We start from the raw sequence: 25,609 nt of genomic DNA on the forward strand, positions 1-25,609 counted from the left end.
GTAAATTGTCATATTATCACTTTACAGGATTTAACTTTAATGTTCACATGAGACTGTACTTTTGAAGTTTACTGTAAAAACAGGAAACTACTGTATTATTTGTTGTTTTAATTATTACCAGGATTACACAGTATTTTATTGTGTGATTTTACTGCAAAATATTCTATTAACGGTCGTTTCCATTACAGTGAATTTCACTTTGCTCTGACTTTGAATGGAGGTGAAATTCACAATAATTCCTTGAGCATGACAGCCATGAATTTACAGTAAAATGTTGTTGTTTTATCTTAAATTACTGTGATATAATGACAGTAAAATGCTGTGAATTAATTACAGTAAATTGCTGTGAAAGAAATGCAAGTATTAGACAATAATTTACTATAATTTCACATAAAAAATTCTTACAGTGTAATGTAAAACCTTTTCTTATTAAAATAAATGTTTAATAATAGTTTTGCTTAAACACTGAATCCAGAACAAGCTAAATATAAAATAAAAACAACATTTTAAATAAATAATGTCTCTACAGTCGATCTGTAACCGGCGGGTCAGCTCTAATACAGATTTGATTTGATCTCGAGGGCCAAATATAATTATGTCATGGGCTAAATTTGGCCCCTGGGCCTGAGTTTGACATGTCTGATGTAACTGTGCCTGATCTAAGGCCGTGGCTCTTGGATTTACTGAACATCTTGTGAACGGTAAAATGAGGAGCTCTTTGGCATTTTGTAAAAACAGCTCACCAAAGGAAAGCGGTTGGAGACTCCTGGTGTATGGAGTTTAAAAACACAGTGGAGCACTTCACATATCAGCCTAAACATGTGAATGAAACAAAACACAACTCCAGGTCTGTTTGTGACGAGGAAACAACTTTATAAATTAAATCAGAAAACAGCGTCATATGAATGTTTTAAAATGAGCGCAAAAATGTCTAAACAAAGTGTCTGCGTCTCCCTCTCCCCAGACGCTTCCTCCAGCTCATTCGGTTTAATCTTTGCCGTTTGAAGTTAGTCCAGACTTGAGCTGTGTTGGTCTAGTAGTGGATAAGTCCAGGTTTAGTCCAGGTTTAGTTCTGCTTAAAACTCAAAATTGTCCCATACAGCAAAAAAACAAAATGTAGTCATGTTAAGACGACTTGAATTAAGAAAGTTTTATCACGATTTGAGAAAATTTCACTTCAAAAGTAAAATTATCTGCCAGTGGAACAGGACATTTTGTACTTAAAATATGAAAATACATCTACAGCTGCATTTAAAATAAGAAAAACAACACTTAAATGTTCCTAATTTAAGTCTTATTAATTTACCTAGATATTGTTTTTTTTCCTGTGTAGTTTAATCCTCTTATTTATCTTATTATTACACACTTTTCTTTTCTTATTTCACTATTTTCTATGTTATAATGTCATTTCCTCAACACAAACAAACCTGGAGATGTGTTTTTTTTTTTTTAAACTCAAAACGCACACACACATTTTTAAGACAGCAAAAGTATTTATTTTATTTAGTGATTTGTATTTAATTTACTTATTTACTGCTATTTTACGATTTTTATGGTTTTACTCTTTTTTTTTTAGATTTGACTATGTTTATCATTTTAGGACTGGAGTGACCAAATTTTAGCACTTTATCTTTTTGTGGTTTTTGTTTTATGATCTCTGTGCCGCACTTTGGAAACGGCTTTGTTTGTAAAATGTGCGACAGAAATAAAGTGGATCTGGATTTAAAAATCACATACAGACTTTTAAAAATAAAAAAAAAAATATATATATATATATATAATATATATATATATATGTATATATATATATATATATATATATATATATATATATATACAATTACAATTGTCAGTATTGTCAGAAACAGAGTAAAACAGGACTAAACCAAGACTAAAGTAAGATTAAACAAACAGGAACTAAACCAGGACTAAAACAGAACTAAACCAGGACTAAAAGAGGATTAATACAGGACTTAAACAGGACTAAAACAGGACTAAAACAGAACTAAACCAGGACTAAAACAGGACTAAACCAGGACTAAAACAGAACTAAAACAGGACTAAAAAACAGATCTAAACCAGGACTAAAACAGATCTAAACCAGGACTAAAAGAGGATTAATACAGGACTTAAACAGGACTAAAACAGAACTAAAACAGGACTAATACAGGACTAATACAGGACTAAAACAGGACTAAACCAGGACTAAAACAGGACTAATACAGGACTAAAACAGGACTAAACCAAGACTAAAACAGGGCTAAACCATGTCTGAGTTGGGACTAAACCAGGACTGAACCAGGACTAAAACAGGACTAAAACAGGACTAATACAGGACTAAACCAGGACTAAACCAGGACTAAACCAGGACTAAAACAGGACTAAACCAGGACTAAACCAGGACTAAAACAGGACTGAACCAGGATTGAACCAGGACTAAACCAGGACTAAACCAGGAGTAGGACTATTAGACTTCTTATTTCAATTAAAACACACTTCAGATCAGAAAACAACCCAAAAAAACAACATTTTTTTAGGTTTTCTTGTGTTCCTTCCTGGTTGGAAAATCCGGACATTGCGCTTGGGAATTTCATAACTGTTAAACCACGACGCTGGACACTGGGCCAAAACTCCTCACATGTTCACAGAGATCATGACTTGATGAATAAATTTAAGAAAACGCCTTTAAAATGTTTATGTTTAAAGGTGCATTGCGTAACTTTTCTGGTGGATTGTTCGTTCGTCAAATGCTTTTCTCCATGGAGATGTTGTTGCTTTGTCTGGAATGTTTCGCAGTATGGCATTAAACCTTTTTATTTTCATGGAAACCAAACCAAAACAAGTTACAGGTCAGATCTGTGGAGAGGCGACCCCGCTCACAGTCACAATGTCTGTTTTTCTAGATATTTTTGCGTTATAAAACCACCTGTAATTGGATAAATGTAAAGTAGAGCTGTTTAAAGTCACACTGTGGAACATTCCAGACAGAGTAATGACGTATCCATAGAGACAAGCAGATGACAGACCCCCAACCAAAAAGTTTTTGTGTAACACGATTTCTCACTTTTCTTCACAAACTGCTTCTTGATATTTAGTTGTAGGAGTAGTAGTAGTAGTAGTAGTAGTAGTAGAAGTAGTAGTAGTAGCAGTAGTAGTAGTAGTAGTAGTAGTAGTAGTAGTAGTAGTAGTAGTAGTAGTAGTAGTAGTAGTAGTAGTAGTAGTAGTAGTAGTAGTAGTAGTAGTAGTAGTAGTAGTAGTAGTAGTAGTAGTAGTAGTAGTAGTAGTAGTAGTAGTAGTAAGTAGTAATAGTAGTAGTAGTAGTAAGTAGTAGTAGTAGTAGTAGTAGTAGTAGTAGTAGTAAGTAGTAGTAGTAGTAAGTAGTAAGTAGTAGTAGTAGTAGTAGTAGTAGTAGTAGTAGTAGTAGTAGTAGGTAGTAGTAGTAGTAGTAGTAGTAGTAGTAGTAGTAGTAGTAGTAGAGTAGTAGTAGTAGTAGTAGTAGAGTAGTAGAGTAGTAGTAGTAGTAGTAGGAGTAGTAGTAGTAGTAGTAGTAGTAGTAGTAGTAGTAGTAGTAGTAGTAGTAGTAGTAGTAGTAGTAGTAGTAAGTAGTAGTAGTAGTAGTAGTAGTAGTAGTAGTAGTAGTAGTAGTAGTAGTAGGTAGTAGTAGTAGTAGTAGTAGTAGTAGTAGTAGGAGTAGGAGTAGTAGTAGGTAGTAGTAGTAGTAGGTAGTAGTAGTAGTAGTAGTAAGTAGTAGTAGAGTAGTAGTAGTTGTTGTTGTAGTAGTAGTAGTAGTAGTAGTAGTAGTAGTAGTAGTAGTAGTAGTAGTAGTAGTAGTAGTAGTAGTAGTAGTAGTAGTAAATTAGAAAACTGTCAAAACCTTTCATACACAGTTTAAAGGTGCATTGTGTAACTTTTCTGGTGGAGGGTCGGTCAAAAGCTTTTCTCCATGGAGATGTCTGTTGTGTTATGATGTTATGTTTTGTCTGGAATGTTCCGCAGTGTGACTTTAAACAGCTCTACTTCACATTTATTCAATTAATTACAGATGGTTTAACAGCTCAAAAACACCTACAGAAAAACAACATTCTGACTGTGAGCGGGGTCGCCTCTCCACAGACCTGACCTGTAACTCGGTCCGTGCTGGTCTCCGTGAAGATAGAAAGGTTTAATGCCGTACTGTGGAACATTTTGAGTCTTAGTCTTGTGTGTTTATGATCGGTGGAGGTTGTACAGAAGCTCAGATCTGTTTCTTCTTCTGCAGATGGAAAAGAGCAGCTGTGATTTCCACGTTTGTTTTTACACTTTTCACGTTTTTTTCGCACCTTCAACACCTCCTCGTGCGCGCTCCTCATGCACGCTCCTCTCACATATACTCTCCTCGTGCACGCCCCTCATGCACGCTCCTCTCACATATACTCTCCTCGTGCACGCCCCTCATGCACGCTCCTCTCACATATACTCTCCTCGTGCACGCCCCTCATGCACGCTCCTCTCACATATACTCTCCTCGTGCGCGCCCCTCATGCACGCTCCTCTCACATATACTCTCCTCGTGCACGCCCCTCATGCACGCTCCTCTCACATATACTCTCCTCGTGCGCGCCCCTCATGCACGCTCCTCTCACATATACTCTCCTCGTGCACGCCCCTCATGCACGCTCCTCTCACATATACTCTCCTCGTGCGCGCCCCTCATGCACGCTCCTCTCACATATACTCTCCTCGTGCACGCCCCTCATGCACGCTCCTCTCACATATACTCTCCTCGTGCACGCCCTCATGCACGCTCCTCTCACATATACTCTCCTCGTGCACGCCCCTCATGCACGCTCCTCTCACGTGCACTCTCCTCGCACGTGCACGCTCCTGATGCACAGACCCGCACATGCATTCTTCTCACATGCACTCTCCTCGTGCACAGGCCTCACGCACGCTCCTGTCACGTGCACTCTCCTCGCACGTGCACGCTCCTAATGCACTGGCCGGCACGTGCACTCACCTCTCATGTGCACACTCCCCTCGCGTGCACGCGCCTCACACACGCTCCTCATATACTCTCTTTGTGCACGCTCCTTGCACATGCACGCTCCTAATATACTGACCCGCACGTGCACACTCCTCTCATGTGCACGCTCTTCTTACATGCACGCTCCTCATGCACGATTCTCTCACGTGCACACTCCCCTCATGTGCACGCTCCTCTCATGTGCACGCTCCTCATGCACACTCCTCTCACGTGCACTCTCCCAATGCACAGGGCTGCCCATGAACGCTCCTCATGCACACTCCTCATGCACACTCCTCTCACATGCACGCTCATCATTCACACTTCTGCCACGTGCACTCTCCTAATGCACAGATCCGCACATGCACACTCTTCTCACATGCACACTGCTCTGCTTGTGCACGTGAGAGGAACGTTTACCTCCCGTGCACGCTCCTGTCACGTGCACACTCGTCCACACATGTCAAGTGTTGACTCGTGTTGTATTTGTGTTTCCAGTGCTGTTTCCTCTTTCCGCACTCACAGCTGCACTTTGTATTTACACCCAGAGCTGCTTCTGGTTTAGTCCTGATTCAGACCTGGTTTAGTCCTGGTTTAGTCCGAATTTAGTCCTGGTTTAGTCCAGTTTGGACCTATCATTGTGGCCGAGGTCACACACACAGGTATCTCATTCCAAACGCACACACACACAATCCAAAACATCACCCAAATATAAAAACAGACATCCACTTTCTTGTCCTTCTGGGCCACCGTACGGTCCAGTCTTTACACCACAGGAAGCCCCGGGTCGGATTCTGGGGCCGTGTGGGGTCTTTATGTGGAGTCTGTTTTTACTTTTCCATGTTTCTCTCATCACCGCGACTGCACCACAACTGCTATTAATACTGCAGGTAGTCCCAGAGCTGTCCTGGTCCTTGTTTAGTCCTGGTTTGGTCCTAGTTTAGTGCTGGTTTAGTCCTGGTTTGATCCTGGGTTGATCTTGTTTTCCCACTTAACATGTCTTATGAATGTGCAGATCATGTCTATGTCCCTTGGTCCAAGACCAATCCTGGACTAAAAGACGTGCAAACGTTTACTACTGGGACGTCTAACTCTGCAGTTAAACATTTGAGCCGTGCATGACGAGACTTTTTTGGACGTCATGGGGACGTCTAACACAGGTGCAGGAAAATTACCTTATTAATGAATAAACCCAGTGCACAAAGAAACACTGAAACAAGTATTTTTTAGGGACATTTTCGTACGTCCAGACGTGACGTCTCTTTTCCTGAGTCGTCCAGTACTGACGTTCCCAGGTTCCAGACGAGGCTGATTCTAGTTAAGATGAAATCATAGTCGACGTCTTTTCTACTTAAAAAAAAAAATAAAAATGTTATAATGTGTGTTTTAATGTGTGTTAAAAATTATGTGTTTAATTAATTTAGGTATAGGTATGTTTATTTGGAAATGCAATTTGTGGAAAATTATAGCCTCCTCATACAAAAATGTTTAAAATTCTATGGGCCTTTGAGTTAGTTATGAGTTATGAGTCAAAAGGAAAGCAGGAGCTCAGGTGGTCGAGTTTCCTCACTGATCCAAAGGTTGATGGTCTCGATGTGAAACATCATTAGTTGAGCGTCAGAACCACAGACCCACAGGTTGGGAGTGCAATTCCAGCCCCCACAGATGAACGCTGCTGTTGTGTCCTTGGGCAAGACACTTCACCCACCTCGCCCCTGTGTCTGTGTGCACTGCTGTGTGACTGGGTGAGTGTTTTCTTGTTGCAAATCACTTTTCATCTTGAGGGTGGAAAAGCGCTGCATAAAAACGTGACCATTAAATTTATTTATTTATTTTTAAAAATTTGACGCAGAAAAGACGTCAACAACGACCTCATTTGGACTAGAATCAGTCTCATCCGGAAGTCCTGGGAAGATTAATACTGGACACCAGGAAGAGGCTGGAAAAGAGACGTCATCTGGCGTCACAGTCTGGACCTTCACTGGACACAGACTGGATGTACAAAAATTACACTAAAAACACATGTTTCAGCGTTTCTTTGTGCAGTGGGTTAGTCTTAGTTTGGTCCTGATTTGGTCCCGGTTTAGTCCTGGTTTGGTCCTGGTTTATCCCTGGTTTGATCCTGATGTAGTACTGGTTTAGTCCTGGTTTGGTTCTGGTTTGGTTCTAGTTAATCCCTGGTTTGGTCCTAGTTTGGTCCTTATTTGTTCCTGATGTAATCCTGGTTTGGTACTAGTTTGATCTTAGTTTGGTCCTGATTTAGTCCTGGTTTAGACCTGCTTTAGTCCTTATTTGGTCCTAATTTATTCCTGTTTGGTCCTGATTTGGTCCTTATTTGATCCTGATTTAGTCCTGGTTTGGTACTAGTTTGATCCTGGTTTAGTCCTGAGTTGGTCCTGGTTTAGACCTCCTTTAGTCCTTATTTGGTCCTGATTTAGTCCTGTCTGGTCCTGGTTTGGTCCTGGTTTAGTCTTGGTTTGGTTCTGGTATATCACTGGTTTAGATCTGGTTAAGTCCTTATTTGGTCCTGGTTTAGTCCTTTTTGGTCCTGCTTTGGTCTTTATTTGTTCCTGATGTAGTCCTGGTTTGGTACTAGTTTGATCCTGGTTTGGTCCTGATTTAGTCCTGGTTTGGTTCCAGTTTAGTCCTGGTTTGGTCATGGTTTAGATCTGGTTTAGTCTTTATTTGGTCCTGGTTTAGCCCTGTCTGGTCCTAGTTTGGTCCTGGTTTAGTCCTGGTTTGGTCCTGGTTTAGTCCCAGTTTGGTTCTGGTTTATCCCTGGTTTGGTCTTGGTTTAGACCTTTTTTAGTCCTTATTTGGTCCTGGTTTAGTCCTGTTTGGTCCTGATGTAATCCTAGTTTGGTACTAGTTTGATTATGGTTTGGTCCTGATTTGGTCCTGGTTTAGTCCTGATTTAGACCTGCTTTAGTCCTTATTTGGTCCCAGTTTAGTCCTTTTTTAAAAAAAAAATCCTGGTTTGGTCCTGATTTGGCCCTGGTTTAGTTCTGGTTTAGTCCTTATTTGGTCCTGATTTAGTCCTGTTTGGTCCTGGTTTGGTCCTTATTTGGTCCTAATGTAGTCCTGGTTTGGTACTAGTTTGATCCTGGTTTAGTTCTGATTTGGTCCTGGTTTAGTCCTGTCTGGTCCTGGTTTGGTCCTGGTTTTAGTCCTTTTTGGTCCTGGTTTGGTCTTTATTTGGTCCTGATGTAGTCCTGTTTTGGTACTAGTTTGATCCTGGTTTGGTCCTGATTTACTCCTGGTTTGGTTCTGGTTTGGTCCTTGGTTTAGATCTGGTTTAGTTTTTATTTGGTCCTGGTTTAGCCCTGTCTGGTCCTAGTTTGGCCCTGGTTTAGTCCGAGTTTGGTTCTGGTTTATCCCTGGTTTGGTCTTGGTTTAGACCTTTTTTAGTCCTTATTTGGTCCTGATGTATCCTAGTTTGGTACTAGTTTGATTATGGTTTGGTCCTGATTTAGACCTGCTTTAGACCTTATTTGGTCCCAGTTTAGTCCTTTTAAAAAAAAAAAATCCTGGTTTGGTCCTGATTTAGTCCTGGTTTAGTCCTGGTTTAGTCCTGGTCCTGACCCTCTGTCCTCTCTCAGTGGTTTAGTCCTGGTTTAGTCCTGATTTAGTCCTGGTTTAGTCCTGGTTTCGGTCTTAGTATCTCATTTCCGACACTTTTAACACCCAAACGATGAAACAAAAATAAACAAAAACATCAATTTAGACTTATTTTCGACGCACTAAACCGCTCTTAAGAACATTTAACCCTTAACCCCGGCGGTCTCTGCGTCTCCACCGTTGCGAGATAGGGTCAACAAGCTCCAAATCCTCACTTTATGAAGATTATACCATTATAATAATCCATAAATAAAGCATTGTGGGGTTGTTTTATTTGGACGCAGCTGGAGCTAATCCGGTTAGCGCTTTCTAATGGGATTATCCCTGTGTAAACATTAGCATTAGCTCTGTTAGCCGCTCATAAATAAAGCAGCGCAGACATTAGCATTAGCGCAGTTAGCACACAGTATAATGATGTTTATGGAGCCGAAAGGTCAGGTTTAATCCGGACTCAGGGGACCCGGTCTCCGAGGAGCCGCGGTGGAGAGTCTGGTTTGCTTGACTCGGGCTTCTGGAAATGTAGATCTGGATGATTCTCGCCGTTTGGGCCCGGTTTGGTCGGGTTTGGTCGGGTTTAGCCTGGTTTAGATTGTTTTTCTAGTTCAGGTCGTCTGAGGAATGGAGGGTTTAGACCTGGTTTAGTCCTGGTTTAGTCCTTGTTCGGGTCCTGGTTAAATCCTGGATCAGTCCTGGTTTAGTCCTGGTTTAGTCCTAGTTCAGTCCAGGTTTAGTCCTGGTTTAGTCTCGGTTTGGTCCTGGTTTAGTCCTGGTTCAATCCTGGTTCAGTCCTGATTTAGTCCTGGTTTAGTCTCGGTTTGGTCCTGGTTTAGTCCTGGTCCTAACCCTCTGTCCTCTCTCAATGGTGTAGGTCTGGTTTAGTCCTGTTTGGTCCTGGTTTGGTCCTGGTTTAGTCCTGGTTCAGTCTTGGTTTAGTCCAGGCTTAGTACTGGTTCGGTCCCGGTTTAGTCCTGCTTCTGTTTTGGTTTAGTTCCTAGTTCAGTCCTATTTCAGTCCTGGTTTACTCCTAGTTTAGTCCTGGTTTAGTCCTGGTTTGGTCCTGGTCCTGACCCTCTGTCCTCTCTCAGTGGTGTAGGTCTGGTTTAGTCCTGGTTTAGTCCTGGTTTAGTCCTGGTTTGGTCCTGGTTTAGTCCTGGTTTGGTCCTGACCCTCTGTCCTCTCTCAGTGGTGTAGGTCTGGTTTAGTCCTGGTTTAGTCCTGGTTTGGTCCTGGTTTGGTCCTGACCCTCTGTCCTCTCTCAGTGGTGTAGGTCTGGTTTAGTCCTGGTTTAGTCCTGGTTTAGTCCTGGTTTGGTCCTGGTTTGGTCCTGACCCTCTGTCCTCTCTCAGTGGTGTAGGTCTGGTTTAGTCCTGGTTTAGTCCTGGTTTAGTCCTGTTTTAGTCCTGGTTTGGTCCTGACCCTCTGTCCTCTCTCAGCGGTGTAGGTCTGGTTTAGTCCTGGTTTAGTCCTGGTTTGGTCCTGACCCTCTGTCCTCTCTCAGTGGTGTAGGTCCTGGTTTAGTCCTGGTTTAGTCCTGGTTTAGTCCTGGTTTAGTCCTGGTTTGGTCCTGACCCTCTGTCCTCTCTCAGTGGTGTAGGTCTGGTTTAGTCCTGGTCCTTTTAGTCCTGGTTCAGTCCTGGTTTAGTCCTGGTTTGGTCCTGACCCTCTGTCCTCTCTCAGTGGTGTAGGTCTGGTTTAGTCCTGGTTTGGTCCTGGTTTAGTCCTGGTTTGGTCCTGACCCTCTGTCCTCTCTCAGTGGTGTAGGTCTGGTTTAGTCCTGGTTTAGTCCTGGGTCCTGGTTTAGTCCTGGTTTGGTCCTGACCCTCTGTCCTCTCTCAGTGGTGTAGGTCTGGTTTAGTCCTGGTTTAGTCCTGGTTTAGTCCTGGTTTAGTCCTGGTTTGGTCCTGACCCTCTGTCCTCTCTCAGTGGTGTAGGTCTGGTTTAGTCCTGGTTTAGTCCTGGTTTAGTCCTGGTTTAGTCCTGGTTTGGTCCTGACCCTCTGTCCTCTCTCAGTGGTGTAGGTCTGGTTTAGTCCTGGTTCCTAGTCCTGGTTTTAGTCCTGGTTTAGTCCTTGGTTTAGTCCTGGTTTAGTCCTGGTTTGGTCCTGACCCTCTGTCCTCTCTCAGTGGTGTAGGTCTGGTTTAGTCCTGGTTTAGTCCTGGTTTAGTCCTGGTTTAGTCCTGGTTTAGTCCTGGTTTGGTCCTGACCCTCTGTCCTCTCTCAGTGGTCTGGTATAGTCCTGGTTTAGTCCTGGTTTAGTCCTGGTTTTAGTCCTGGTTTAGTCCTGGTTTAGTCCTGGTTTAGTCCTGGTTTAGTCCTGGTTTAGTCCTGGTTTAGGTCCTGGTTTAGTCCTGGTTTAGTCCTGGTTTGGTCCTGACCCTCTGTCCTCTCTCAGCGTGGTGTAGGTCTGGTTTAGTCCTGGTGGTTTAGTCCTGGTTTAGTCCTGGTTTAGTCCTGGTTTGGTCCTGACCCTCTGTCCTCTCTCAGTGGTGTAGGTCTGGTTTAGTCCTGGTTTAGTCCTGGTTTAGTCCTGGTTTAGTCCTGGTTTGGTCCTGACCCTCTGTCCTCTCTCAGCGGTGTAGGTCTGGCCCGCGCTCACTTCGAGAAGCAGCCTCCTTCAAACCTGAGAAAGTCCAACTTCTTCCACTTCGTCCTGGCGCTTTACGACCGTCAGGGCCAACCCGTGGAGATCGAGAGGACCTCCTACGTGGACTTCGTGGAGAAAGACAAGGTACCTCATCTTCATCCTCTTCGTCCTCCGACTCTTTCTCTCTCACACAGATCAAATCTCAAAAAGTTTTTCAGTTTTAAACAAAGTGTGTTCTGGGTCGATCACGATAAAACTGCGACAGAACCACTGACGAAACTTCAAAACAGAGCAACAAGAACTATCCCTCCTTCTCTCCCCGCTCTCTCTCTATCGCTTTCTCCCTCTGACTTCTTCTCTGTCTCCCTCTTTTCATTTCTCTCCATCTCTCTCTCTTTCTCTCCTCCTTCTCCCTCCCTCTTTCCTCTCTCTCTCCCTCCCTCCTCTTTCTCTCCCTCGCTCTATCACTCTCTCTTTCCCTTCCTGCTCCTCTCTCTCTTTCTCTCTCTCCCCTTTTCTCTCCCTCTTTCCTCCCTCTCTCTTTTCCCACCCTCCTCTCTTTCCCTCCCTCTCTCCTCCTCTCCCTCCCTCCCCCCTCTTCTCTTTCTCTCTCTCCCTCTTTCCTCCCTCTCTCTCTCTCTTTCCCACCTCTCCTCTCTTTTCCCTCCCTCCCTCCCTCCCTCCCTCCCTCCCTCCCTCCCTCCCTCCCTTTTCTGTCTCCCTCGTTCCTCCCTCTCTCTTTCCCTCCCTCTCTTTCTCTCTCTTCCCTTTTCTCTCCCTCTTTCCTCCCTCTCTCTTTCCCACCCTCCTCTCTTTCCCTCCCTCCCTTTTCTGTCTCCCTCGTTCCTCCCTCTCTCTTTCCCTCCCTCTCTTTCTCTCTCTCCCCTTTTCCTCCCTCTTTTCCCTCCCTCTCCTTTCCCACCCTCCTCTCTTTCCCTCCCTCCCTTTTCTCTCTCCCTCCCTCTCTCCTCCTCTCCCTCCCTTCCTCTCTTTTCTCTCTCCCTGGTTCCTCCCTCTCTCTTTCCCTCCCTCTCTTTTCTCTCTCCCTCTTTCTATCCCTGCCTCCTCTCTTTTCCGCCCTCTTTCCCTCTCTCCTCCTCTTCCTGGTTCCCTCTATCCCTCCCTCTTTCCTCTCTCCCTCCCTCCCCCTTTCCTCCCTCCCTCTTTTCTCCCTCTCTCACTCTTTCCTCCCTCTTCGCTCTCTCCCCCTCCTCTCCCTCTTCCCTCTCTCCCCCTCTCTCCCTCTTCCCTCTCTCCCTCTAACTTCTTCTCTGTCTCCCTCTTTTCATTTCTCTCCATCTCTCTCTCTTTCTCTCTCCTCTTTTTCTCTCTTCCTTTCCACTCTCCTTCTCTCCCTCCCTCTTTCCCGCTCCTCTTTCTCCTCTCTCTCTTTCCCTCCCTCCTTCCCTCCATCCTCCTCCTTCTCTCTCTCTCTCTCTCTCCCTCCTCTTTCTTCTCTCCCTCGCTCTATCACTCTCTCTTTCCCTTCCTGCTCCTCTCTCTTTCTCTCTCTCCACTTTTCCTTCTTTCTTTCCCCCCTCTCTGTCAATCTCTTCTTCCTCCCTCTCTCCCTCCCTCCTCTTTTTCCCCTCCCTCTTTCCCTCTCCTTCTCTCCCTATTTCCCTCCCTCCCTCCTCCTCTCTCTTTCTCTCTCTCCCTTTTCTCTCTCCCTCTTTCCCACCCTCCTCTCTTAACTCCCTCTCTCCTTCTTCTCCCTCCCTCACTTTTCTCTCTCCATCTTTCCTCCCTCTTCTCTTCCCTGCCTCCTCTCTTTTCCTCCCCTCTCCCTCCTCTCCTCCTCTTCCTGGTTCCCTCTATCCCTCCCTCTTTCCTCTCTCCCTCTTTTCTCCCTCTCTCACTCTTTCCTCCCTCTTCGCTCTCTCCCCCTCCTCTCCCTCTTCCCTCTCTCCCTCTTCTCTCCCTCTCTCGCCCCCCCTCTCCCTCCCTCTAACTTCTTCTCTGTCTCCCTCTTTTCGTTTCTCTCCATCTCTCTCTCTTTCTCTCTCCTCTTTTTCTCTCTTCCTTTCCACTCTCCTTCTCTCCCTCCCTCTTTCCCGCTCCTCTTTCTCCTCTCTCTCTCCCTTTCCCTCCCTCCTTCCCTCCATCCTTCCTCTTCTCTCTCTCCCTCCTCTTTCTCTCCCTCTCTCTGTCACTCCCTCTTTCCCTTCCTGCTCCTCTCTTTCTCTCTCTCCACTTTTCCTTCTTTATTTCCTTCCTATCTCTCACTCTCTCCTTCCTCCTCTCTCTCCCTTCCCTTCTCTCTTTCCCTCCCTCTTTCCCTCTCTCCTCCTCTCCCTGGTGTCGTCTATCCCTCCCTCCCTCTTTCCTCCCTCCCTCTTTTTTCTCTGTCCCTCTTTCTCTCACATTCTTCTCTCTCTCCCTCCCTCTTTCCTCTCTCGCTCTTTCTCTCTCCCTCCCTCCCTCTCTCCCTCCTCCCTCTGTTCTTCCTCTCCCTCTCTCCCTTCCTCTCCCTCCCTCTCTCTCCTTCGATCTATCTCTCTCCCTCTCTCTTCCCTCTCTCCATCCTTCCCTCTTTCCTCTCCTTCCCTCCCTCTCTTCCTCCTCTTCCCTTCTTCCCTCTGTCTCTCTCTCTCTCTTTCCTCTATCCCTCTTTTCTTCCTCTCCTCCCTCTTCCCTCTCTCCCCCTCTCCCTCTCTCTTCCCTCTCTCCATCCTTCCCTCTCCCTCCCTCTCTTCTCCCTCTCTCCTTTCCCTCTCTCCTCCCTCTCTCCTCTCCTCTCTCCTCCCTCTCTCCTCCCTCTCTCTTCCTCTCTGTCTCCCCCCCCTCTCTCCTCCCTCTCTCCTCTTCCCTCTCTCCTCCCTCTCTCCTTCCCTCCTCCCCCTCCCTCTTCTCCCTCCTTCCCTCTTCTTCCCTCTCTCCTCCCTCCTCTCCTCCCTCCTTCTTCCCTCTCTCCTCCCTCCTTCTTCCCTCTCTCCTCCCTCCTTCTTCCCTCTCTCCTCCCTCTCTCCTTCCCTCTCTCCTCCCTCCTTCTTCCCTCTCTCCTCCCTCCTTCTTCCCTCTCTCCTCCCTCCTCTCTCTCCCTCTCTCCTCCCTCCTCCCTCTCTTCCCTCTCTCCTCCCTCCTTCTTCCCTCTCTCCTCCCTCCTTCTTCCCTCTCTCCTGGCCGTGTTCCAGTTCTGAGCTCAGCTGGTCGACGTTTGAGCCAAAACTACAGAAAAACATAAAAGACAAAATAAATAAAAATATAACTGTGAGTCTGAGGCGGGGTCAGAGGTCACAGCCTTCTTCACTTTCATCAATATTTCAGTTCAATGTTCGGCCTCGGGGCTTCGTCTTTTTGGGACCAAATTATCTGCACTTTTATTTCATGTTCTTCTTTTTAATGTCTCTGTTTAAGATGTTCAGCTGCTTCACTCCTCGTTTATTTATTTCATAAGATGTAACGTTTTGATTCAGATTTTGAAGTTCCATTTTTAATTTTTTCCATTTTCATTTTCAGATTAATTTATTTTATTTTATCTTATTTATTGTATTTTATTTTCATTCATTTTAATTACACTTTTAAGTTATAACTTTTTCATGTTTTTCATTTTATTTATTTATTTTAAATTTTATTTATTACATTATCTACTTTTGTTTTTATATATTTTATTTTATTTTATTTAGTTTTGTTTTACTTTCTTTTTAATATTATTTTTAATTTTTTTTTAAACAGAATTTCCCCCATTGTTTCTCTTTTTATTTTAATTTTATTTATTTTTAAATTTTTAAAAATAATTATTTATATAAATATATTTTTTTATTTTTACATTAAAAAAATGTTTTACTTTCTTTGTAATATTATTTATTAAATTTTTGACAGAATTTCCCCCATTGCTTTTCATTTTATTTATTTATTTATTTTTTATTTATTGAATTTTATTTGTATAATTATTTATATATTTTTTCTGTTTACTTTTTTAAATTTAATTTTGTTTTGTTTTACTTTCTTTTTAATATTATTTATTACATTTTTTTTACAGAATTTACCCTATTGTTTCTTATTTTATTTTATTTATTTTTTTATTTTTTTTTATTCAATTTTATTTGTATAATTATATATTTTTTTTTATTAAATTTTTTTTTTTTTTTTTTTTTTTTAGTTTTGTTTTAGTTTCTTTTTATAATATTATTATTTATTTATTTGTTTTTGACAGAATTTTCCCCACATTAATTTCTACTTTAGATGATTACATTCCTAATACATTTTCCAGCACTTTCTTCTCTAAACGCTCCACATGTTTTTTTTGTGGTGGCACTTCCGGTTAAACGGGAATCCAAGTCATTTCAGTGGAGAATCTGGGAAAAGTTATAACGTGAATATTGATAACAGTGAAATATATTTGTGTTTGTGGCAGGAATACAACGGAGAAAAGACCAACAACGGGATCCACTACAGACTGCAGCTCCTCTACAGCAACGGTCAGAACGTCATCTTCTGTTTACCTCATTCATTTATTCATCATTAGAATTTTATAGCTCCTTTCAAGAGTCCCAGAGAGGTTTACACAGCATTATGACATTGTTTCTCAAAGACTGGGGTAGAGATTTTTTTTTGGGTCGCCTTGTCACGATCTTGCGTAACCAGTTTTCTGTGGGAAACACTGATTATTGTTTTTCCTTGTTTAAAACTTGAGTAATACTAATTGTTCAGAGACACGATCACTCAGTCGACAATAAAATATCCTCATTAATGTTCAATAATGGTCACACATTTATTTTCTGATTTACGAATAATGTCTATTGACTTGAGTCGTGAAGATTTGTGACTTTTAAAACATGGGTCCCCAGAAAAAAGTTTGGGAAACACTGGAACTACATTATTCAGTCACTCCACTGTTGTAGCCACAGCTGCCCTGGGACAGACTGATGGAAGTGAGGCTGCCAGTCTGTGTCATCAGCCCCTCTGACCACCAACACTCACACCGTTCATACTCGGCAATGTGGGCGAAGTGTCTTGCCTAAGGACACAATGGTATCCAACCTATTTCGATCCCAAAGGGGCCGGGAAAAAAAAAAAAAAGGCAAATAAACCCCAAAAAGAGCAATAAGTTCAAAGAAACGCAAATCTATTACAGAAATCTTCTTTAATTGATTAACTATTTCTTTTACAAAATATTATAATATTATGAACAACCTGAAACTTTAATAAAAATGCAATTTTAACACAAAGTTTTAACATGAACTTGTACTGTATTTTCTGGGCTATTAGACGCGCTCTTAAGCCTCTAACCGCATCAAAAAACGACCGCGCACCACAATCCAGAGCGCCCCATACACGAATCCACTCGGGCGTCCCAGCACGACTTCAGTAAACTACAAAGCCGCAAACACACACGGAGCAAACAGCGACCGCACAGCGAAAAACACCCACAGACACACTCATCACTCCACGCCGACGAGGAACGGAACGGAGGAACGAACCGAAAAAGCGAGTCCAAGTGTGCCGCTTCTAGACACGACTGAACAACTGAGTCACTGCGAACACGCCGACAATCCAGCGATCCCAGACACACCCTCCCTACACGCCACAACTGAACAAACCCAGAGTCACCATGAACGAACAAACAAACAAAACCACTCACCCATCACACTGTTGTGTTTCATTTAAAGTCCCGTGAGGTTTATTTGTGAAAAAAGTTTGAAAATAGACCATTTAATGACAGTGCGACTTATAATACAGAGCTCCTAATAGCCCGGAAAATACGGTATGCAAATAGGAATAAGTCAATTTTTGTTGGAAAATTCTGCACTCGGTTCCACTTTTCTCATTTTTGACATTTTTCTGATGAGGGTGTCACGGTCAACAGTCAAAACGATCGTCCTTTAATTAAGAGCGTTTGGAAAGAGACAAGTCTTCATTTGTGCTGCTCTGGTGGGAGGGGCCACGTACGAGACGCTGGAGACGCTACTGTGATAAACACCGCAGAAAATTACCAATATTTAACTTTAATAGAAAATATAATAAAAATATTTTAGTAGAAAATCAGCCGAGGGCCAGATTAAAGGTCTTGGAGGGCCGGATCTGTCCCCGGGCCGTATGTTTGACACCCCTGTGGTTGAGTGTTTGTTCACTGATCCCAAGGTTGGCAGTTTGAATCCCGCTCTTGACCTAAACCTCCCTGATCGAGCGCTCAGATCCACTGACCCACAGGTTGGTGGTGTGATTCCAGCTCCCACAGATGAATGCTGTCGTTGTGTCCTTGGGCAAGACATTTAACCCACCTCGCCCCCAGTGTTTGCGTACACTGGAGTGTGAATGGGTGAGTGGTTTGTTTGTTTTGTTTTTATTTAGATCCTGATTTAGATTCCTGGGCTCCATGTCAGGCTATAAATGCATTTTTTTATTCACATACAGAAAACAGGATGTACATACATATTCACATTAGGGATGGACATTCGATGAAATTTTCTTAATCGATCGTCGGAAGAATTAACAATCGATTATCGATTAATCATTAATGTTTTTATATTAAAATGATCATCATTATTATTACTATCTGCACTACTAATCTGCATAAATATATTCAACTTTACGACATATAAACCGTAACGACTCTAGAGCCACATCAGCCCGTTTGACATTATAATGTGTTTAATTCAGTTTTGCTCAACTCTCACAGAAACTAAACTTAAAACCACATCGCTAATTTGCATAAACTAAGCGAAGATAAAACTACAGCTCTTGTGTCGCTGATGCGGTTCAACTTCTGTCAGATTAAAAGACATGATTCAGTGGAATACAGGTTAGTGTGACCAGATTTGCGTTTGTCAAAACCAGGACATCGTACGGGGGGAGGGAGGTGGGGACTCGTCATCCACATTGAGCGACTCTCACCTGGCAAAACTTTTTCCCACTGGACACAGAAACATATGTGCTGCTTTATACACTGTGCACATGGACTCACACTTGTCCCGAACGCAACGGAAAGTGTGGAATTTCTTGTACAAGTCATTGTTAAATACACATTTGTGCTTCGGTACGTTGCAGACTGACCCACTGTTTGTGTCTCGCTCCTTCTGATGCAGAGACACATGTACACACCTGTTTGGTCACGACACACAGCAACCTACATTCGGTTTGTCGATTAAAATTAACGTAATCGATGAAATTCTTAATGATCAATTATCGATTAATCGATTAATCATGCCCATCCCTAATTTACATAACAAAATAACAAAACTATACAAATAATCATGAATCAAAATAATCTAAATAAAGTGATTCACTGATGTCAGGCGCCTTGAAGGTGGAAAAGCATAAAAATGTTCCGTTTGTCCTTAGTATCCCACTGTGGCACCTGGAATTCCCAGCGTTTTCCCATCCAAGTACTTGTGTTTTTAAGATAAAACTTTAGACTGCTTCACTCCGCAGTGTTCCAGCAGCCGGAGCCCTTAAGATCTGCAAAGTAAACCTAAACAGTGTCCTAAATAGGAAAACGAGTGTTTAGACTTTTTTTCACGTGACCCGACTGTCGTGATCTGCGTGTCCGAATCTCTGTGTCTGAGGGGTTAGGGGCTGGAGGAGACATTCGGACACGGCCCTTTTTTTCTTTCCTGCTGCTTAAAACATCATTTCAACAAAACAAAGGGGCTTTTTTACATTTGTTTTTGTCAGATAATTGTCTCTGTGACATTAGAGGAGTTTGGGCCCAGCTACGCCGCGGTTGCTAGGTAACAGTTAAAATTCCCTAGTGTGATGTCATCATTTCAAACCAGGAAGGAAGACTGAAAAGTGTCCTAGTCCTGGGGAAACGAACGGGAATGTTTTGGCGATGGAGATGTTATTGTTTTCCCTGGAATGTTCGGTACGACATTAAACATAAAACATCTAGCATTTATTCATTCATTCAATTTTTTTGTTTGTTTGTTTGTTTTGTTTCTTTTGCTCTAAAACACAATAATTCCTTCTGTGAATGGGGGCGCCTCTCCACAGATCTGACCTGTCATGTAGCGCACAGGGGTGTGGTGGACGTGGTTCGAGGGAGTTCGCCGTCCACCCACGTCTCCCGATATGAGATATAAAAAAATAACAAATATAAAACAGCTACAACTTAATTTGTAGCTCTGCCCCCATGAGGCTAAAACACAGCCGCCCTGGTTTAGTCCTGCTTTAGTCCTGGTTTAGTCCTGGTTTAGTCCTGGTTTAGTCCTGGTTTAGTCCTGTTTTAGTCCTGCTTCAGTCCTGGTTCAGTCCTGGTTTAGTCCTGTTTTAGTCCTGGTTTAGTCCTGGTTTAGTCCTGGTTTAGTCCTGGTTTAGTCCTGTTTAGTCCTGGTTTAGTCCTGCTTTAGTCCTGCTTTAGTCCTGGTTTAGTCCTGCTTTAGTCCTGGTTTAGTCCTGGTTTAGTCCTGGTTTAGTCCTGCTTTAGTCCTGTTTTAGTCCTGGTTGAGTCCTGGTTTAGTCCTGGTTTAGTCCTGTTTTAGTCCTGGTTTAGTCCTGATTTAGTCCTGGTTTAGTCCTGTTTAGTCCTGCTTTAGTCCTGGTTTAGTCCTGGTTTAGTCCTGCTTTAGTCCTGGTTTAGTCCTGGTTTAGTCCTGTTTTAGTCCTGCTTTAGTCCTGGTTTAGTCCTGGTTCAGTCCTGGTTGAGTCTTGTTTTTGTCCTGTTTTAGTCCTGGTTTAGTCCTGCTTCAGTCCTGCTTCAGTCCTGGTTTTAGTCCTGGTTTAGTCCTGGTTTAGTCCTGTTTTAGTCCTGGTTTAGTCCTGTTTTAGTCCTGGTTTAGTCCAGTTTTAGTCCTGGTTTAATCCTGGTTCAGTCCTGCTTTAGTCCTGTTTTAGTCCGGTTTTAGTCCTGTTTTAGTCCTGCTATAATCCTGGTTCAGTCCTGTTTTAGTCTTGTTTTAGTCCTGCTTTAATCCTGGTTCAGTCCAGTTTTTAGTTCTGGTTCAGTCCTGCTTTAGTCCTGTTTTAGTCCTGGTTCAGTCCTGGTTTAATCCTGGTTCAGTCTTGTTTTTAGTCCTGTTTTAGTCCTGTTTTAGTCCTGCTATAATCCTGGTTCAGTCCTGTTTTAGTCTTGTTTTAGTCCTGCTTTAATCCTGGTTTAGTCCAGTTTTAGTTCTGGTTCAGTCCTTTTAATGTTAATAACAAGATTCTGCATCATTTTTAATTAAAACAAATCAAACATTTCAGATTTTTACTGGACCTGGCGCCTTTTATCAATGACGTCACAAATCACGTACAATGTGTTTTATTAAAATGAGTGATCCAAACTGAAAATACTTACACTTAATCGTTATAGTTTCGCCCGCAGTCCTGTCTCCTCTCGCTCTGACTGATGTTTCATTAGAGGAGAAGTGTGTATCTGTGTATTTTTATTTTTTTCATGTTATTATTATTATTATTATTTTCCCGACAGGACGATGGCAGGAACAGGATTTCATTTAAACTCTTGTCTTTAGGCCAAAAAGAAGATTCCATTTGTTTATTTTATGATTTAGATCCATGTACGATTTGTTCTTTTGAGTTTCAATTAAGAACGAAAAACAATAAAATGGGAAAACAATTTGTTATTTCATTATTACGTTTTAGTGTCAAACAAAAAACTGATTTTGACCTCGATTTCCAATGTTTAATTTAAAGTTTATTTCAAATAAACCAATCAAAAAACAGCCTATTTTAATTTTGATATTTTATTCTCTCTGGTTTATTTGCCCCGGAAGTTCTGCTGCTCAGTGCTCGTTTATCACCTCCCTGTTTCCTGTTTCTCATCATGGAGTTTGTTGTCGAAGTTCTCAGCTTGTCCAAGAAAGGGAGAAAAGTAAAAAGCTGGAGACCAACTGGACGTCTTAAAGGGACAGTTCGGAATTTTGGACATAGGACCTCATTTCCTCGTGAGTCAGAGTGTTGGAGACGTCTGGAGACACTTTTAAAAAATATTCCATCCAGTCCTTGTATTTGCAGAGGTCGCTGGTGCTAGACTAGTGCATGTCAATGGTCATAGTTTATCCTGCCACTAAAAACAGTCTTACCCACTCCACAAAACACCAGAAACAAATCTATTATTACTCCAGACTGTCCATGTGAATGTCTGTGTTGATAGAATAATTGTAGAAGTAAAATCAACCTTGCGTTTGAAGGATTTATGTCTGAGCAGCAGCAGCGAGTTGTACTTACTGATAGAAAGCTCGGCAGCGGCGGAGTGATATATGAGAAAATAGTCCCTCAACATGCGACGATTCATGCGACGCGAGGTTAGTTTTATTTCAAACATTATTCTATTGACACAGACATTTACATGGACAGTCTGGTGTAATAATAGATTTGTTTTGGGTGTTTTGTGGAGTGGGTAAGCAGGATAACTATGGCCATTGACATGCACTAGCCTAGCACCAGCGACCTCTGCAAATACAAGGACTGGATGGAATATTTAAAAAAGTGTCTCCACACGTCTCCAACAGTCTGACTCACGAGGAAATGAGGTCCTACTGTATGTCCAACATTGCGAACGGTTCCTTTAAGCAGGAGAAGTTTATTTACCATTAATAATACAAGCCCGGGGGGATTGGAAAAGCCAACATAGTGTAATTTCAAATGTGAACCTAGTCTGATCTTTGAGGAGGTTTATAAAGTCAGTGTGGTGAGACGGTGAAGACCAGTAGAGAGAAATATGCCACCATCTAGATCAGGAAGGATTTTTTTGCGGCCCTCCACTTAAAGGTTGTATGGAGGATTTTTTTTTGTTTCAAATCGTCTGTGAAAGTTTAAAATACCATTACAGAGACGCAGAAGCCTTGTAATTATGATGACCAAAAAAAAAAAAAAAGAATGAAAATCTGTCAATTGTGGACGTAGTGAGGCCAGATAAACATCAGCCAATAGAAAACGAGGCTGCCTCATTTTCTATTGGTTGTCAATCAAACTCCCTATGTTTCTAGTGTAACTGCCTGGGGATTATGTGGTTTATGCAGCGGTTTTTAGAGGCTTTTTTAAACTGTCGCTTCCTCGCATTTCGCCCAAAGTTTGTCGCGATGTCGGACGAGAATCCACGACCAGTTCGCCGCAAAAGAAAGTCCGTTTTTGAGGTCGCTGAAAGAAGAAGAGAAGGGGAAAAGGAGCAAAGACAAACTGAGATGATTTTTGGAGATTCTTTCCAGCGATTGCGCGACTGAAGCAGACGAAGGCTCTAAAAACTGATGTGTCGGTCGCTAAAATATTTCTAGACAGGAAACTTCAACAGTAATTCTGAACGCGCACTGGATGTAAACAAGTGTGATTTCTAGAGTAAAGAGGCAGGAGGAGGTGTTTCTACTGAGGCTGTGGAGGAGGAAGGTGGTGTCACGCATGCTCAACATTTGAAAAAGGACTGTCGCTGTATTTCTTTTCCCTTAAAAAATCCTCTATACAACCTTTAATTCCAAAGAATAATGTCAGTGCGGCGCGCGGTAGATGTACGCACAATCCCACCCCCCGACCGCACTGACAGATGAAGCTGCAATCGGTGCCCGTGCAGATTCACAACAACAGATTATTAACGCAGCTTACGTCCCAAAACTCAACTTACAGCAGCTGTGAAGCAACGAGTCTAAGTGGATCTGTTAATACAAGTACACGTGCACATACGGCGTTTTTTTTCATGCAACCGCTATTTATCGAATACTCAATGCGGCCCAGCCTCACTCAGACTTTATCTAATGTGGCCCCCGGGTCATTTGAGTTTGAGACCCCTGATCTAGATAAAGGCAGTGGTGGGGACTCGCAAGTCGTGACTTGGACTCGAGTTGGAGTTGAGTCACTATTTTTAGGACTTGAGACTTGACTTTGATAAAATGGACTAAGACTTGGGACTCGACTTGGACTTGAAGGTCAGTGACTTGGGACTTGACTCGGACTTGAGGCCTGTGACTTGAGGAGCACTTTTAAATCTTAGTTCTTTCTATTCTGGCTGTAATGATTCACACTAAGATCTTGTCAAGACATTTAAAAAAGAAAAAATTGCATTTCTACAACTTTTATATTCTTTATAAATACTCATATATAAATATACTTTGACTTTATAAGAACAATTTATCTTAAAATTCATTTAAATTGCAAAATCTAAGCTGCGTTTGATACTGTGGTTTAAAGACTTGAAGTGACTTGAAGCTCAAAGCAGACGACTTGGACTTGACTTGGACTTATGGGCCAGTGACTCGAGACTCAGTTTGGACTTGAGGTCAAAGACTTGAGACTTGACTTGAGACTTACAAACCGACAACTTGGTCCGATCTCTGGATAATGGTGCCAATGGTGTGCCAAGATCATGGTGTAAATAAAGGTTTTGTGAGTCCATGTTAAACTGAAATGTACGTGGAAGATAAATTACTTAAATTCTCTTAAAGAGTTTGGAGGTAACAACATTATAACACAAATTAAAATTCACAATTTAGCAAATCAGTTTATATTTATACTGCAGTTTCTCTTCATCGTAACTTTTGTGTTTTTTTTTTTTGCAGGAATCAGAACAGAACAGGACCTGTACGTGCGGCTCATCGACTCCATGACCAAACAGGTGAGGAAGATCATGGTCCAGACCCGGTCCAGACCAAGTTCAGACCTGGTCCAGACCTGGGGAAGACCTGGTTTAGTCCTGTTTTACACCTCTTTAATTCAGGTTTAGATATGATGCTGTCTGGATTTGTGCTCCTTTGTTTTGTTTCATTTCTGGTTTAGTCCCGAATCAGACCTGGTTTAGTCCTGGTTCAGACCTGGTTTAGTCCTGGTTCAGACCTGGTTTAGTCCTGGTTCAGACCTGGTTTAGTCCTGATTCAGACCTGGTTGGTATGGTTGCATCAGTTCCTTAGTCAAAAACATGTCACAATTTTAAACCAAAACTAAATTACAATTAAACCAGGACTAAACCAGGGCTAAACAAGAACTAAACCAGAACTAAACCAGACTAAACCAGGACTAACCAGGACTAGACCAGACCAGGTTCGTTCTGAGCCTCCTTCCTTCTCCCCCTCCTGATCGTTGGGCTAAACCAGGACTGAACCAGAATTACACCAAGACTACACCAGGACTACAGCAGGACTAGACCAGGACTCCAACAGGACTAAACCAGGACTCCAACAGGACTAAACCAGGACTACAGCAGGACTAAACCAGGACTACAGCAGGACTAGACCAGGACTAAACCAAAAATAAACCAGGAATACACCAGGGCTAAACTAGGACTAAACCAGGATTAAAACCAGGACTAAACTAGGACTAAAACAGGACTAGACCAAGACTAAACCAGTGCTAAATGAGAACTAAACAAGAACTAAACCAGGACTAAACCAGGACTACACCAGGGCTACACCAAGACTAAACCAGGACTGAATCAGGACTGGGACAGTAAAACCAAGCTTTAGACTAAAGCTAAAACAGGACTAAACTGGGACTAAAACTGTAACTCAACTTGGACTAGACCAGGACTAAACCAGGTCTACATCAGGACTGAACTAGGATCAAACCAGGACTAAACCAGGACCAGTGTGAAAAGACAGAACTTGAGTAGGACTAAACCGGTACTAAAACAGGACTGAAAAACTGGACCAAAACAGAAGCAGGACTACAGCAGATCTAAACCAGGCCTATAGACCCCGAGTCCTGGTCTGGAGTGATGTGGTCTAGTCCAAGTCCCAGGTCTGAGTCCCCGAGCTGTCAGGACTAGACCAAGATGGACGACGGTGGAGTTTAGAGGCGGATCAGAGGAGCAGGAGAGGAGAGGAAACGGAGGCAGAGAGTGAAGAGAGACGAGGAGACGACCGGGAGGGGGAGGCTCAGACCGGACCTGGATCTGGTTTAGTCCTGGTTTAGTCCTAGGTTTAGTCTTGATTCAGTTCTGCTTTAGTCCTGCTTTAGTCCTGCGTTAGTCCTGGTTCAGTCCGACTTAAATCCTAGTTTACTCCTGGAGTCTTGGTCTAATCCTGGTTCAGTCCTGGTTCAGTTCTGCTTTAGTCCTGGTTCAGTTCTGCGTTAGTCCTGGTTTAGTCCTGGTTTAGTCCTGATTCAATCCTGGTTCAGTCCTGGTTTAGTCCTGGTTTCCTGGTTCAGTCCTGCTTTAAGTCCTGTCCTGGTTAGTCCTGGTTTTAGTCCTGGTTTAGTCCTGGTTCATCCTGGTTTCAGTCCTGGTTCAGTCCTGTTAGTCCTGTTAATCCTGGGTTAGTTCTTGTTTAGTCCTGGTTCAGTCCTGGTTTAGTCCTCCTGTTTCCAGTCCTGGTTTAGTCTTGGTTCCAGTCCTAGTCCTGGTTTTCAGTCCTGGTTTTTCAGTCCTGGTTTAGTCCTGGTTTAGTCCTCCTGGTTTTCCTGGTTTATCCTGGTTTAATCCTGGTTTTAGTCCTGGTTTTAGTCCTGGTTTTAGGTCCTGGTTTTAGTCCTGGTTTTCAGTTCCCTGGTTTAATCCTGGTTTGGTTTAGTCTGGTTTTAGTCCTGGTTTAGTCCTGGTT

General features: G+C 42.7%; 1 protein-coding gene across 4 annotated transcripts in view; it reads left to right on the forward strand.

Annotated features, from left to right (window-relative positions):
- The window catches only part of LOC110167936 (transcription factor COE3-like), a 168,983-nt gene that overhangs the window by 11,250 nt on the left and 132,124 nt on the right, over window positions 1-25,609 (forward strand). For all 4 annotated transcript variants that reach the window (XM_055160114.1, XM_055160117.1, XM_055160115.1 and 1 more), the window contains exons 2-4: window positions 11,192-11,348; window positions 15,562-15,625; window positions 23,633-23,688. In XM_055160114.1, coding sequence (XP_055016089.1) covers window positions 11,192-11,348; window positions 15,562-15,625; window positions 23,633-23,688 — 277 coding nt within the window. The remainder of the gene's footprint in view (window positions 1-11,191; window positions 11,349-15,561; window positions 15,626-23,632; window positions 23,689-25,609) is intronic.

The sequence above is a fragment of the Boleophthalmus pectinirostris genome, unplaced genomic scaffold, assembly GCF_026225935.1.
Source record: "Boleophthalmus pectinirostris isolate CB_2022bp ecotype Guang Dong unplaced genomic scaffold, ASM2622593v1 HiC_scaffold_3, whole genome shotgun sequence".
NCBI lineage: Eukaryota > Metazoa > Chordata > Actinopteri > Gobiiformes > Gobiidae > Boleophthalmus > Boleophthalmus pectinirostris.